Source organism: Tasmannia lanceolata, unplaced genomic scaffold (genome assembly GCF_043159265.1).
Source record: "Tasmannia lanceolata isolate RefF3 unplaced genomic scaffold, GAP_Taslan_0.1 ptg000044l, whole genome shotgun sequence".
Lineage (NCBI taxonomy): Eukaryota > Viridiplantae > Streptophyta > Magnoliopsida > Canellales > Winteraceae > Tasmannia > Tasmannia lanceolata.
Window position 1 is genome coordinate 23,811,037 of NW_027518721.1, and position 15,193 is coordinate 23,826,229.

Consider the following 15,193-nt stretch of genomic DNA (forward strand, 5'->3'; position numbering starts at 1 on the left):
GTTTTTCAGTTGAATTACAGATCTTTTATGATATAGACCATATGGTGATGTGGATGTTTCAATATTTTGTTTTGAACATTACACTATCTATCTATTGGATTGTGCTATATGTAGAACATAGGAGGAGATTGTTGGGTATATAATATAACCCATGTATGTTCTAATATAAGCCCAATAAGATAATGGACGATTGAAACTCTTTTTTTTTTTTCTTTTTTTTTTTTCCTTTTTGTACACATGTTGCCAAACAGAAACATATTTTGTGTGTGTATGTGTTGTGACTTGTGAGTCCTTACACAAAACTGGCTACAAGGGTGCCCAATTGGTCCTTGTCAACAAAGTGCATTTATACGAGCACATAAAAATATGAAAATGGAGCAGCATCTCCATAAAAAATTTCACCATAGCTAAACACACCCTTAGTCTCTGGGTATATTTTTCCAAGGAAAAGGGCTGGAGATTTTAGATCCAAACGATAGATCTCTTTATGAAGGGAATTCCTTTCAAGAACGTTTAGGATTGATTTATTTTGGACATAGTTTATTAGATTTGGATTGGATTTATTAGGAGTTATTGGACACATTTTTACTTATTTATTACTTAGAAAAATTTATGGTATTTTTATGTGTATGATTCCTATTTTCCAGAACGTTTAGGACTTTCAAAATCCAGGTCATTATAATCAATCTCGGCCGCCAATCGCTAATTATACGTGACCGGTTTATAATCACTGATGGAATACTTCCAGGAAAACCAATTTGCACATTTTCTCACCATTAATCCTGAGGCAACTAGCTCTGATATCAAGTCATTTTTCTAGCTCATGTGGATCAAATGAAATTCCAGCTTGGGCGGTTAACTTTGAGAAAACAAGGTTTTCAATATAAATTAAATGGTTGGTTCTCCGATTGCTTACTAGTCACTTTGGGCATTTTTCTGTGTTATTTTGGATACCTTAACCACCGTTTCACCTCTTTAGATGATCCTGAAATGCATAGAACACATCCCCAGGCCTTCTCTCTACATGTAATGGGACATGAATCTGCTTGACACTCACAATTTCCCATAAACTCCTTCCTTTTCACGTTTAAGGGAAAGAGATTTAAGAGGGATTCTTTATAGAGTTTCAAAGCTGTTCTTGCATCAAGATTCTTTGCGGTGACAAACTTTTCCTATATCACATTCTAATTTCTATATGTGATTTACCCAAGCCAACTATCACCCAAAGATAATATCAATCCTTATGCTCATGTAATCTCAACAGGTCAATTGGACTTGGTCCACAGCCCATTCAGCTTTTCAGATCTTTGCCAAGGCCATCTTAAATAAGTTAGGGTTAGGGTTAGGGTTGCAACTTGGGTTGGGCTCATCCAGAAACCAATAGGTTCAACCCGATTTTGGCTCGAGTTGGGATGGCATTTCGTCGGATTGGGTTGGGTTAGGGCTGAGAAAACCAACCCGATTTTATTTCAGGTTGGGTTAGGGTTAAGGCCTTGGGCAACCTGACTGGACTAGAACCCAACTTCCGTCTTCTAATGTTATCGTGATTTCTTAGTGATATGTTTTTTTTTTACTGTTTGGCCTTGCGTTAACTCAACCTGACTCAACCCGACCCGAATTGGAAAAAGCAGTTTAGACGGCTTGGGTTAGGGTTGAGAGATTTATAGGTGGGCTGGCATTGGTTGGGGATTCCCTGTTATTTTAAAACATTACTTCAGTGAATGCCATCTCAGGTTGGTTTAGGGTTGGCCTCAACCCGATCCATCCCGACCCGAGTTGCACCCCTAGTTAGGGTTAAACCAAACACCCCGTCCCCTCCTTCCTAGTCCTCTTCTTTAGGCAAGAAAAAGTTTGCGTCTTCATCATTTTCCTGTGGGCCTCTAATCCTTGCTGTCAAGTGTCAATCCAAACGAATTGTACGGGTCAAGGCCCATGATAGCTCCGGAATGTACCATCTTTATCCAGGAAAACCAATTTGCACATTTTCTCACCATTAATCCTGAGGCAACTAGCTCTGATATCAAGTCATTTTTCTAGCTCATGTGGATCAAATGAAATTCCAGCTTGGGCGGTTAACTTTGAGAAAACAAGGTTTTCAATATAAATTAAATGGTTGGTTCTCCGATTGCTTACTAGTCACTTTGGGCATTTTTCTGTGTTATTTTGGATACCTTAATGTGTTGAGACCGACCTTGCAGAAAGTCACTTTTACCATGAATGGTAAAATGTAATTTATGGGTCTTACCTCTGGATAATGTGTATGAAATCAAGATCATTGATCTTGAATTACATCATGAGGCAACCCACACAAAGGGCTAAAACATAGTGAGTTCCCCTCACTATCAAAACATGGGATTTTCCATAGGAGAAAAGCAACAAGATTGGGGACACAGGGAGAAATTGGTCCACAATTATTTTTTACTAGAATTGGGTTCGACCCTAACTCTGTTTAGATTCTTAATTCAGTCCTAATGGCCCTTCTCTATTTTACTATTCAATTTTCTTATGTTAAAGTCTCTACAGCCCAGGTCTTACATACACCTCTATATGAATAAATCCATTTAGGTCTGAACTTTAGAGGTAGAAACAAGTGTTCTCAAATGCAAAAGTGAAATACCCAAACTATCCTTAATGAGCCTTTAGAAAATCAAACTAAACTAAAACAAGGGCAACTTTGAAACACTTCCAATAGAAGACAATAACAAAGCATCTAAAGATGTGATGCCTTGTGTCTTCCAACTACTTGATGTAAGTAATTCCAGTATAGTCACGGGTTACCTAATCAATAAATTCTATGGTCCCGGCCTGGGTACATAGACAAATTTCGGGTTAAAAAAAACAAAGCCATCTAAAGTCATCTCTCAATCTGAACTAGACCAATGGTCCTCAGCTGACTCGTTTTTTTATGAAGTATGGGCTCAACCGATCACTTTCAGTACAATTGTAGGATAGCCTATGAGAACTATCAGAGGTTCACTTATTTGGCACCACATGATGTTTTGAACTGATGTTAAATGTGCTGTTTGATTGGCAGGCATGAAAGGTAGAGTGGGGTCATCATCAAAAGAACGTGTAAAGACTAAAAAACACCACGCAATACAAAAGGTTGTTTTCAAACCACGTGGGCAGAAAAGATCAATCTTGTCTTTTCTATGATTACACTGTTCTTGCAAGTTGCAACTACACAGTGATAAATTATATGGTGCAAGTTTCTATGATTACACTGTTCTTGCAAGTATTACCCTTGACATTTGATCCAACAGCAGCTCCTCATAAAATGAGCTGCTGTTGGATCAAATATGGGCGGTATTGCTGCAAGCCTTTATACCGTATAAAATCTCATAAATAGTTATGAAAAGGGTTGGAAAGTGCACTTTAGCGGGGTTCTTTGGGAACATTTTACTTTGAGGCTCTTTCCCCTCAGTCCCAGCCAAAGACCCTTTTGCCCACAAATAAGGAGGAATTCTCTTTTCTTCTAATGTAGCTGCTTGGCCACTCGAATTTTCTAAATTCCTTTTTATTTCTCATCAAACGAATGGCATCTTCCCCGACGAGGAACCCATTTTTCCAACCGAAGGCTGACCCCACCACCCGACCCGATTTCCAACCTGACGAGGTTCAACCCGACCCGACCCAAGGAACCCTTTTTTCCAACCCGACCCAACCTGACTTTTGAAGCCTGAAAAAATAAAAATAAAATTATAAAAAATGTGAGGTTACACTTGGGTCGGGTTGCCAAACCCTCAACCCGAACCCGATCCGAACTCAACCTGGGTTGGGAAAAGTCAACCTGAACCCGAACCCGAACCTGACCTGAACTCAACTCGACCGACCCGACCTTTTTTCGGGTTGAACTCGACCCGAGTTGCACCCCTAGTTTTTACTTTTTCCTGATTGGCTAAAAGGGCGATGATACTTTTCACCCCCTACAGTACGCATTCGCGCCCCCTCCCCAACGTGATTTGACGTCAAAAAGCGTTAAAGTTGCCCATTGTTCAAGTTATAAGGGGGCGAATGCATACTGCAGAGGGGGTGAAAATATCCTCGCCGGTTGAAATTGAGAACATAGATTTTTTCTATTGAGAGAGCTCTCAACCATTCACAAAAAAGTGAAAGGTTGATTCGTGGGCCATCTCATGCTTAGTTGTGGGTTTTGAGAGAGGCAAGGTAGATAAAAGATTATCATCATTATTTCAGACATACTAAGGGACCATTTGGATACGCGGATTTTAGAATCTTGGATTTCTTAAAATTGTAGATTAAAGATGAGAGAGAAGAAAGAGACCAGGTGCCGCTTTCTGATTTCTCGCCCTTCGTTCCCACAACAAGTGAGCATGAAATCATTCAATGTTTCCAGGTTTTAGAAATCTCAGGATGGTAGCATGAGTGGCGATATAAAAAGAAAGAGATACATCATGATCCGGAGCCAGGGCTCGAAACCAAGATATATCTAAAAATAACTCAGAGTCGCCATCCATGGATGTTGTGAGGGTGGCAACAGTTTCGAGAGTTCCCTGGTAGAGCTCTCTTTCACTTTGTGGAGATCTAGAGGATTGCAGGGACTCGTTCCCTCACCGTCCTCGGATCAGGGTCCACAGGCTGACGACTCTGAGTTATTTTTAGATATATTTTGGTTTCGAACCCTGGCTCCGGATCAGGATGTATCTCTTTCTTTTTATATCGCCACTCATGCTATGCTGTGAGGGTGGCAACAGTTTCGAGAGTTCCCTGGTAGAACTCTCCTTCACTTTGTGGAGATCTAGAGGATTGCAGGGACTCGTTCCCTCATCGTCCTCGGATCGGGGTCCACAGGCTGGCGTCAAGGGTGCTAGGAGAAGATGGGGTGGAGAAGCTCTGGTGGAGAAGGAGGTGGAGGTGAGGGCGGCTGGCCGGAGTTGGTTGATGGATGGCTTGCTCTTCTCCTCCCCTCTTCTCTGTTTTCTCTCCTTTCTTTCTACTATGATTTTCCGAAATGGAGAAGGGGTTCTGAAATGGGTTTGTAGTGGAGGTGGTGGCTGATGGTGGAGGTGGTGCTGATGGTGGAGGTGGTAGTTAGAGAAGAAGAAGGTGGTGGTAGGGTCGGTGGCCGGAGCTCCGGTGATGGAAGAGTTGTGGAAATGGGTTGCCGGCCGGAGTTGCAGAGATGGGTTTCGGTGGGGTTGGCCGGTGGTGGGGAGATGTGGGTGTGATGGGGGTGATAGGTGGAGGCTAGGTTTGGATGCGAGGTGATAGTGAGATGGTGGTGGGGGACCGATCAGATTTCTGGTTGGAGGTTGGCCGGAGAAGAGGGAGTTGCCGGGATGGGTTTGAGATGAAGGTAATGGATGAGGTGCAGATGGAGGGTGGAGATGGTGATGGTGGTGGAGGTGGTGGCGGCTGCGAGGATGATGAGGCCGGAGATGGTGGTCGGAGGTGCCTGCAAATCCCTCTCTTCCTCTCCCTCTTTCTGCAGCTGCTCTTACGGCTGCCTCTCTCCCTCTTTTCCAGAAAAAATTGGGGCCTTCTCTTCTAAAAACCCTAATTCGTTTGGGTTTTAAAGGAAAATGGGAAATGGTATATGCAGACCCCCCCTTCCTCCTTGGACAGCCCTATAGTGTATTCACTACTACTCTTTGCACAGCCAAAAGGGGGGCCTTGGGTAAGACAAACCCAAGCGAAAAATAATGTATTTGACCCCTCCCCCTTTCCAAGAACAGGCCCAACTCCAGTGTATTTTTAAGATTTTTTATATTGGCAGGGGGTGGTCCCAAGCAGAAAACAGGGGGAAATATTTTTGAGAAAATATCTCCTCCTCCTTTGATCCTAGCCTTTTAAACTGGATTTATCAATGAAGGGCTGAGATCAAAAGCTCTCTAACCACCTAGGAAGCTTCCTAAGATTCTCCCCTAACTAATTTTGTTACACACTGATCCGCATAACCCTATATCTCCCTGGACAACCCAAAATGGCAAATTTGAACTGGTTTTTCAGATTCCAGCACAACCCCTTTTCTGGCTAAATCGCCACCCTTTTGAACTTACACCACGACATCGTCTTAGCTCGTTCGCTAGGCAAACGGGCTCGGATCGTGACGAAATTTTACAGGGACCTTGGTGGGATCCTAACCTAGCTTGGGAACAAGTTTGGGATATTAAAACACTAGTTTGACAGAGTTTCTATCCTAACGAATCTATTAGGGTTCGGTCAAAATGGGGTGTCTACAGGGGGAGAGATTTCTAAAACCTGGATTTCTTACTTAAAATCCAAGTAACGCTGTCAATCAGCATACAACAACTTGATCATGAACCCTATTGTACACTGTTTTCAAACTAAAACCTGGATTCTAAAATCCGCGTATCCAAACAGCCCCTTAGGGTCTTTTCATGTGTTCCATAGATCATAGGCACATACTCATACTATCTAAGTAAGAATGACATGTCCATATCAATAATTCTTTTAACACTCTATTTTTAACAACAAAAGTATCTTTGTCGTTTTGTTAAAATGAAACACTTCCAAAATGGAATTCCGTTTGGAAAATAAAGATGAAGTTGAAAATGACTGGTGCTTCAATCATTTCCCACTGCTTTTCTTGTCTTCGTGCGAAGAGGATATTTAAAATGACAATTGTACCTTTATTTTGGTACACATGAAAATATTAAAAGAATTGGGTAAATCACTGAAACGTGCCAAAGAGGTTGAAATTTTTACCAAAAAATGCTAGTTGTTTTAAAAACTCGTATAAATGTTATTTTTGTAGAAAAACAGAATTCAGGACTATCCTATTTTGGCTTCGAGTAACCTCATTTTTGGCTTCGAGTAACATGTTTAATCTTTTAGAATTAATTTGGCTTCAAGTGACTCATTTTTGGCTTCGAGTAACTCAGTTTTGGCTTTTTTTTTTTTTTTTTTTAACCCGGAAAGATAACGACCCCGGGGGTGGATCGGCAAATTTATATATAAAAAGTTGGGACCATACAAGAGGAGGGAAAACCTCCTAGCCATCAATACAGGAAGCCGTAGCCCTAGAAAGAGAGAAAGGAGGAGGGGAAGCCTCTAACTCGACAAAATAGCAAGCTAAAGCCATAGGAAAAAGACAACAATCAATGCTTATAAGGGAGAGTGCCCTTAGATGATCTTGCTTCTGATGTTGGGAAGGCCAAGTGCATCACATCTTGCTGCCCCTCTTACCAGGCGAGGCATGGAGGCCCAGGAGGGATAGAACAAATTGGATCTTGATGAGCAGCCGAAGTTTGCAAGGGCATCTGCAACTGAGTTTCCCTCTCTGAATTGGTGTTTGCAAGTGGGAGACAAAATGCAAAGAAGTGGTTGAATTTCCTTCCAGAGATATTGGATTGCCCAAGGGATTTGCCCTTTCCCGTCGATGAGATCGATCAGAACTTTGCTATCTGATTCCACGATTATCTTGCTCATATTAAAGGCCTTGCAACAGCGGAGCCCGTCCAAGAGTGCACGAGTTTCCGCAACCATGTTAGAGCCTTTCTCGTAGTAAAGAGAGAAAGCTAAGATAACCGTAGATTTTTCATTTCGAATAACTCCTCCTCCACCTGCTTCTCCAGGGTTCCCCTTCGAAGCTCCATCTATGTTGAGCTTAAGAGTTCCTTTAGGGGGTCTCTTCCATAGAATCCAGCAATCCTTTTGAATCCTTGGACGGCAAGGAGAAATGCCAAGCTGGGACAGAGAAAGAACCTCTAACAAGTTTGGTTCCTTGAGAGGAGAATGGCTACAATCCAGGTTTCTGATACCCTCTGAAATGGTGCTGATGATTCTATTGGTGGAATTAGATTTTCCATCCATTCGTCTGCGACACCGCTCTTTCCAAATTTCCCAAGCTATGATGGGAGCTGTGAGGCTGAATAGATGGGCTGCTTGAGTTTTTCTTTTAGTTCCTGCTTTCCACCAACTTATAATTCTAGTCTTGATAGACTGAAATTGGATCAGATTGAAGTTCCAAAGGTTGGCAAACTCTGACCAAATAGATCGAGCTAACTCTCCGTCTATGAATAGGTGGTTCATGGTTTCCTCTTTATGGATCGAGCAACAAACACATTTGGATGGCGCCTGAATGTGCTTGCTTTTTATTCTTTCATCTGTGGCAATGGCATCCTGGAAAACTTTCCAGAGGAAACAGCTGATTTTTGGAGGGATAGATCCCCAGGTTGGTGCGGCCCAGTTCACATTGCTATTTCTAGTCCTGTTGACGATCCATGCTGAATTGGTAGTAAAGGTGCCTGATGGGGTGGGACACCAAATCAAAATATCTGGAGATTCGTTCAATTGGAGCCTGGTGTTGAATAACACCTCAATCCAGACTGTCGAGAGGTGTGGTTCAATGATCTCCATGTTCCAGCCCCCTGATGGAAGGAGCATGTCTTTGATAGTAGCAGTGATGTTTATGTCTTCTCTATTTTCAGCCAAGAAGAATAATGGGGTGCTACCCATCCAGAGATCAGCCCAAAAAGAGATGGATCCATTTCCAACAATCCATCTCGAATTTTGAATCCAAGTAGCTCGAACAGATAAGATTTCTTTCCACATTTTTGAACAACCACGAGATGGTTGAATTAAATTCAAGTGATGTTTTCTGCAGTATATCGATCTGATAAGGGAGCTCCATAATGAGTAGTTAGAGTGGAGGTGGTGAAGAGACTTTAATCTGAATGCTGAGCTGAGTTCCGAAAGGGATTTAGTAGCCAGGCCGCCCTCCACTTTGGGCTTGGATATACGACTCCATGATACCCAGTGCATTTTGGCTCCTTGATCACTGCCGCCCCACCAAAAACTTGACAACAAGTTCTCTATTCTCTTTAGGACCTCTTTGGGAGGACACATTGCTGATAATGTGTGAATAGGAGTGCTGGACAGGACATGATTGATGAGAACTAATCTCCCAGCTTGGGAAAGTAGTTTACCTTTCCAGCCCTCTATCTTTCTTCTTATCTTCTGAATTAAATCATTGAAGAAGCTGGATTTCACACGCCCTACATAGAGAGGTACTCCCAAGTAAGTGATTGATGGAATTTTATTAGTGAATCCAGTTGTGCTTGCGATAATTTTTCTTCTAGATGGAGAGGTCTTCTCAGAAACAGCAAAGCAACTCTTTGATTTGTTAACTAGTTGGCCTGATGCTTGCTCGTATTTACCGAGGAAGGACATGACTTGCTGGAGGCTATGTTTACTCCCATTTGAGAAGATTATGGTGTCGTCCGCAAACAAGCAGTGGGTGATCGGGATGCTGCCTCTGCACCTTTGAAAATATGTTGCTCGGCCTTCTCTAAAAACAGAGGAGAGCCCTCGACTTAGAACTTCCTCTGCTAGAATAAAAAGGCAGGGCGACATGGGGTCTCCTTGTCTCAATCCTCGTGAAGATCTAAAGAATCCATTGGGCTCACCATTCAGGATGACTGAGAACCAGCAACTTTGGGTAGCCTCCTCGATAAGCTTTCTCCATTGATTAGAGAATCCAAACCTTTTTAGCACATCTTGGATGAATTTCCAGTTGAGTCTGTCAAATGCTTTGGCCATATCTATTTTTAGCATCACATTGCTGCCTCTTACTTTTTTCTTCAACCCTGTCATCATTTCTTGAGCGATTGCTATGTTGTCCGAAATGAACCTGCCTTTGACAAAAGCTCCTTGTTCTAGGGAGATTAGATTTGGCAATACTTTTGCAAGTCTTGATACAATAACTTTGGAGAAAATCTTATAACAAAAGTTACAAAGGCTGATGGGTCTGAAGTCTGAAAAATCTTTTGGGTTTTCCAACTTTGGGATCAATGAAACGAATGTAGATGAGTAGTGTTTAGATAATTTACCTCCCGCCAGGAAAGCTTTGGAAGCAGCCACTAGATCAGATTTGATTGTGTCCCAGCAAGTGGAATAAAAGAGCCCACTGAACCCATCGGGTTCTGGAGAGCTTTCCCGAGGCATGCTAAAAGTGGCGACTTTGATTTCCTCCTCTGAGGGAGGGGCCAGTAACATTTGGTTGTCCTCGGTAGAGATCAACATGGGGATGTGATTAAGCAGTTCTTGATTCTGCCTTGAACCTTCTTCTGATAGGGCCTTTTCAAAGTGTTTTCTTGCTAGCTCTTTGATCCTGCATTGGTCTGTAATCCATTCTCCCGAGTGTCTGATTTTGGTGATCCCTACTCCCCTTCTTTGGTGTTGCATAGAAGCATGAAAAAATTTGGTATTTTGATCACCTTCTTTGAGCCATTTCTCCTTTGATTTTTGTCTCAAGAAGATTTCCTCATGGAGAATAGCTTCATTCAAGTTAGATCTAGCCCTGCTTAGAGCCTCAATATTTTCTGGGTTTGGATTGCCTTGGTGAGCAACTTCTGCTTTCAGGACCTCGTCCTCCTGGCTTTTGATGTTTTGAAATACATTGCCAAAGATCTCCTTGTTCCAGGTTTTGAGGACTCTTTTGGTATTTTTCAGTTTTACGGAGAGTACCTCCAGTGGGTTTCCATCCACTTGGATAGACCAAGCCTCGGCTACAATTGCCTGGAATTGGGGGTGCCTAGTCCACATAGCTTGGAATTTAAATGGTCTGATGATTGGTGAAGATGGAGCATGGATGCTTATTAGGAGAGGACAATGGTCAGAGCATGTACGAGATAAGTGGGTAACTGAGGTAGCTTGAAAGTCATTCAGCCATTGGGAGTTGAAGAGCGCTCTATCAAGTCTAGTCCAAACACAACTTCCATTTCTTTGATTGTTACACCTGGTGAATCTCGATCCTGTGAAGCCTGCATCAATCAGACCCGCATCATCAATGGCTCCTTGAAATTCCCTGCAGGAAACAGGGTTTGGAGGCCTCCCACCCAATTTTTCTCTAGCATTAAGAAGGGCATTAAAGTCCCCCCCCACCAACCAGGCCGTGTGAAATATCTGGCTGCAATTACTAAGATAGGACCAGAGCTCTCTCCTCTCTACCATAGAGCAGCTGGCGTAGACGAGAGAGAGAAAGGCCACACTTCCAGATTGGAGGTGAGTTAGCTCAACTGACATGGCTTGAGACATGGTAGATACCAGTCTCATACTAAGGGATTTGTTCCAAAGAAGCCAAATCTTAGAATAACCAGTGAGGTTAGTCAAAGAATGCTCGAATTTCAGCATTTTGGCAAGGTTTTGAATTTCCTGATCATTTACTAATGGTTCCATCAAAGCTATATAGCTAAGGTTGTACATCTTTGATATCACTTTCAGTCTCCTCCGAGTGAGGCTATTTCTTACCCCCCTGATATTCCATATAATGCCGCTAATCATGGAGAATACCTTCCTGAGGGCCTTCCTGATCGGGTTGAGGTGCTTGTTTTTTTTGTTTTTTTTTTCTGATGTATTTTTTTTCTGCCCTCTTGGAGTCTCTTGAAGATTTTGAACCGCTAGGACAATGTCTGATGAGGGTTCTAGGGGAACATGGTCTTGCAAAGGATCTTCAGTTAGAAGAGCTGCAAGTGAAGGGTCTGATGAGGGATTAGGTAGAGTTGTGCCATAAGATGGATTTTCAGGAGGCAGAGTAGCCAAGCTACCGGTTGGACAACTGAACAATAGAGATTCTGTTGGAGTGAGGCTTTGCATAGGTTCTTCTGAGGGTTGCAAAGTGCTGTCTTTATCTAAAAGGATAGCAATGCGGATGTTGTCCTCTCTTACTTTTTCAGAAAGCTCTTGTATTCGAACATCAAAAGAATCTTTTCCTGCTATTAGTTCTGAATACGAAGGATTTTTTGATGGGATTGAACCTACTGAAGCTGGGCCAGGGTTGAGGAGGTTTTTTGACGATTAAACGGGAACAGATACAGGCAAGGTAGAGGGTTTTTGTCCTTTGCCTTGTTTTGGCTTTGGGTTTTGCTTGGGTCTGGAAGAGATAGCTGAGCCTGTTGGTAGGGGGGTATGGGCTTCTGAGTCTAATTCTAATGTAGATAGATTTGTAGGTAATGCTAAGGATTGATGGATAATATCCATTGACTGGGTGAGGACAGTAGGTTGGTCCGCTTCAGGGGGTTGGTCTGGTTCAGGCAAGGCACAGAGAGGGTCTGCTTGGATATCATGCTGTAGGCCGGACTGGTCTATGATTAGGTTGTCATGGATATGGTCAGATATTTGCATATCAGAGCTCTCCAAATTATCTGGACTATCTGCATCACTAACTATTGTAGCTGGATTAGGTTGGGGGACAGCATTAGTTGTGACATTGTCTGCTAAAGTTATTGGTTCCGCAATCTTTCTTTGGAATGAGGTTTCTACCCAGGCCTTGGTTGTTCCTTCTTTGGTACTTCTCTGTGCATTAGCATCTTTTCTAGCTCCTAACTCCTTTTCATTTTCAGCAGCTGCTTGGGTCACTTGGATCAGAGGAGAGAATTTGCAAATTGTATCATTGTGACCGAATTTGTGACAGCAGTTGCAATAGAATGGGATTCTTTCATAAACGACCTTTTGCCATTGTAGACACCCCATTTTGACCATACCCTGAGCCATCCAATTTTGTGCAAAAACCCCATCAAATCTTTGAGCTAGGGTCCCAAATTCCACCCTTAGCTAGGTTAGGGTCCCAGCAAGGTCCCTGCAAAATCTCGTCAAAATCCGAGTTCGTTTGCCTAGCGAATGAGTCGAGCAAAGTCGTAGGTCAAGTTCAGAAGAGGGGGTGTGTTTATCCTGAGAGGGGGGCGATTTTATTCTAGAATGGTGTATTTTTTTAGCCGAATGGGACGCGCAAAATCGCGCGCTCATCAAGTGGAGTGCCGATATCATCACCAAAATCCCTTATAAAAAAAAGGGGAAAGATCTGTGCGGGAGCCGAATCCGCCGATTCTCATCTCTGGCAACCCTCTAACTCCGGCGGACCTCCGTCAAAGCTCCGGCTCGTTTCTCCTTCTTAGAGATCGGATTTACACAAAGCTATAGAGAGCTCATTTTCCAGATCTGAGAAAAGAGAGAGAGAGAGAGAGAAGGAAAAATCCGTTCAAAGCCCTAGCCCTTGTTCATCTTCTCCGGTAAGATCTTGCCGGAATCCGGCCGTCTGCCAGAGATTCGACCTCCGGAATTTCATCCACTCACCTTCTTCACACTTCATCGGGCCTTAGAAGGTTTCTATCATCATCAGATCTGAAACCCTACCCCATTTCTAATTCCGATCATCTTCTCCGGCAAGTTTTGCTAGATTCTGATAAACTCCGTTTGTTTTATGTCTTCAAGCTGCTGTGCTTATCCTTCTATGCAAAATCTCATCTTCCCCGGTCGAAATTTTTGCTCTGGCCGAGCACTTGATCGTCCAATCATCTAATTTTCCTATTTTGTGGACCTCAAACCAGTTTTCTTTCTTTTAACTTTTCTAAAAACTAGTTCAAAGCTTTCTGAGACCCTAGAACCTTCATTTTCTTAGTTAAAACCCTAGATCCATAGCATTCCTACTCTAGAAACCCTAACCTAAATCCATCTTTCATTCAAGCTTAGAGTTGATAGATCTATCATTTAAATTTTCTTCTTCTTTGATTTTTACTTTAGAATTTATACAAATTAGAGAGGGAATTGAAATCTGGAAGAAGAAGAAGATATATGAGATTTATTTGGCTATAAGGCACATATCGTTGGGTTTCTTCAAGCTATTAGTGGAATTTGGCCTCGCCTGAATTCTCTTCCTCCCATTCTCATAAAAATTCAGGTAATAATCTTCTCTGTTAATTCATGTATGTGAATGTGATGTTTGTGTTTGCAATTTTCTTTTTACCATTTGGCCATTTGGGGTTTCTTCGAACTATCAGTGCCCTAATTGCAGAGACTAAAAGTTTAGACACCTTCTTTGGTTCTGGCTTTCACCTGTGTCTAAAAATTTGAGAAGAGCTTTTTTTTTTTTTACCATTCTCCTTAGACCTATTGCAGGAATTACCCTACTTCAAATAATTCATTTGATATGATTAAAAATACTTAAAGGTTAGGAAATGATATTAATTCAGCCATGCTTTTGAGGTTGCATGTTCCTAACTTAAATCGGCTTAGTCGATGGTAGTTTTTCAATAGCTGTGATTGTAAATTGATTGGGAAATACTCTATGTTTGTGGAGTTTAGTTTATGATTTGTGGCCTGAGATTACTTAGGTAATCCATAGGTTGGACGAAATTGGTTGAGGGGTAAAGGTGTCATCTGGTTCTGATATATCTGTGATTAACTCAAAACAATCCAGTTGTCATACCTGAAAGGCAACTTGTTTGTAAACTATTCATGTTTTGACTGCCTTTTAAAATACTCTTTTGATTAGTATTTCATTTTGTAATTTAGGACTATTTGCATATTAAGTTTAATTTTGAGGTTTACATTGCTGGTTGAAATAATGAGGTATTTTGTGATTGCTTATAATTGTTGTTGATTGATACAAATGTTTGATTCATTATCCCCCTGTATAGTTCAACTAAGAGGATTTAAGAATTTGGTACTTTATCTAATCTCTAAAATTCTAAATATGGATTAGTGAGAGATTTGTTTTTCCTTCCTGATTTTTTTTAATGGGAAGAAGGAGATCAGATGACTACTCTATTCGATATTATCGACATGAGTACTGTCTGATCTCAAGGCGGGATTAGAAATATTATCATGTGTATTTGATATCAGATGATTACTTTGGCATCATCTGATTTCATTGGAGTCCCCGTATTGGGGTTTGTGGTTGGTTTTGAAGTGTTTGATATTGTTTTTACTTTATTAGGCTATCCAGCGGCTGGCCTGGACTAATTAATGTTGTTTATCATTTTATAATTGCTATAGATCGTGTATTGTTTTATTGAAAATTTTTCTTTGTTTAGTATTTGATTTATTTTTGTAAGAATAGAATGGAATTTGTGATTATCTGGTAGACTTTCCTTCTCTCTTTGATAGACTAACACAGTCTTTTAGATTTTTGTTAAATTCTTTAGATATTAGAATTCCCTCTCGTTGCAAGGGCGATGAAGGCGCTAGCCTAAGCCCATCCTTAGGGGACTCGCTTAGTCCAAGTAGCACTCCTCTCATTTATTTAAAGACTTGTCCAAGTCTTTATGGTGTGTATCCCCTAGAAATTAGAAATCCATTCATTGCAAGGGCAATGAAAGAGTTCTCTAGAGCCCTCTCAGGGAGACAGGCTATGTCTCAGACAGAGAAAGTTGTATCCTTTAGAGACAAGCTTTGTCTCATTAGTGAGTCTATCCTTAGGAGACATGCCATG

General features: G+C 41.7%; 1 protein-coding gene across 1 annotated transcript; it reads right to left on the reverse strand.

Annotated features, from left to right (window-relative positions):
* Positions 1–7,107: 7,107 nt before the first annotated feature.
* Positions 7,108–12,456, reverse strand: LOC143863435 (uncharacterized). Its single transcript, XM_077374101.1, has 2 exons — positions 11,829–12,456; positions 7,108–11,708 (listed from the first exon to the last, which is right to left on the reverse strand). The coding sequence occupies exons 1-2, from the start codon at positions 12,454–12,456 to the stop codon at positions 7,108–7,110; spliced, it is 5,229 nt and encodes a 1,742-aa protein (XP_077230216.1).
* Between the last annotated feature and the right edge of the window lie 2,737 nt (positions 12,457–15,193).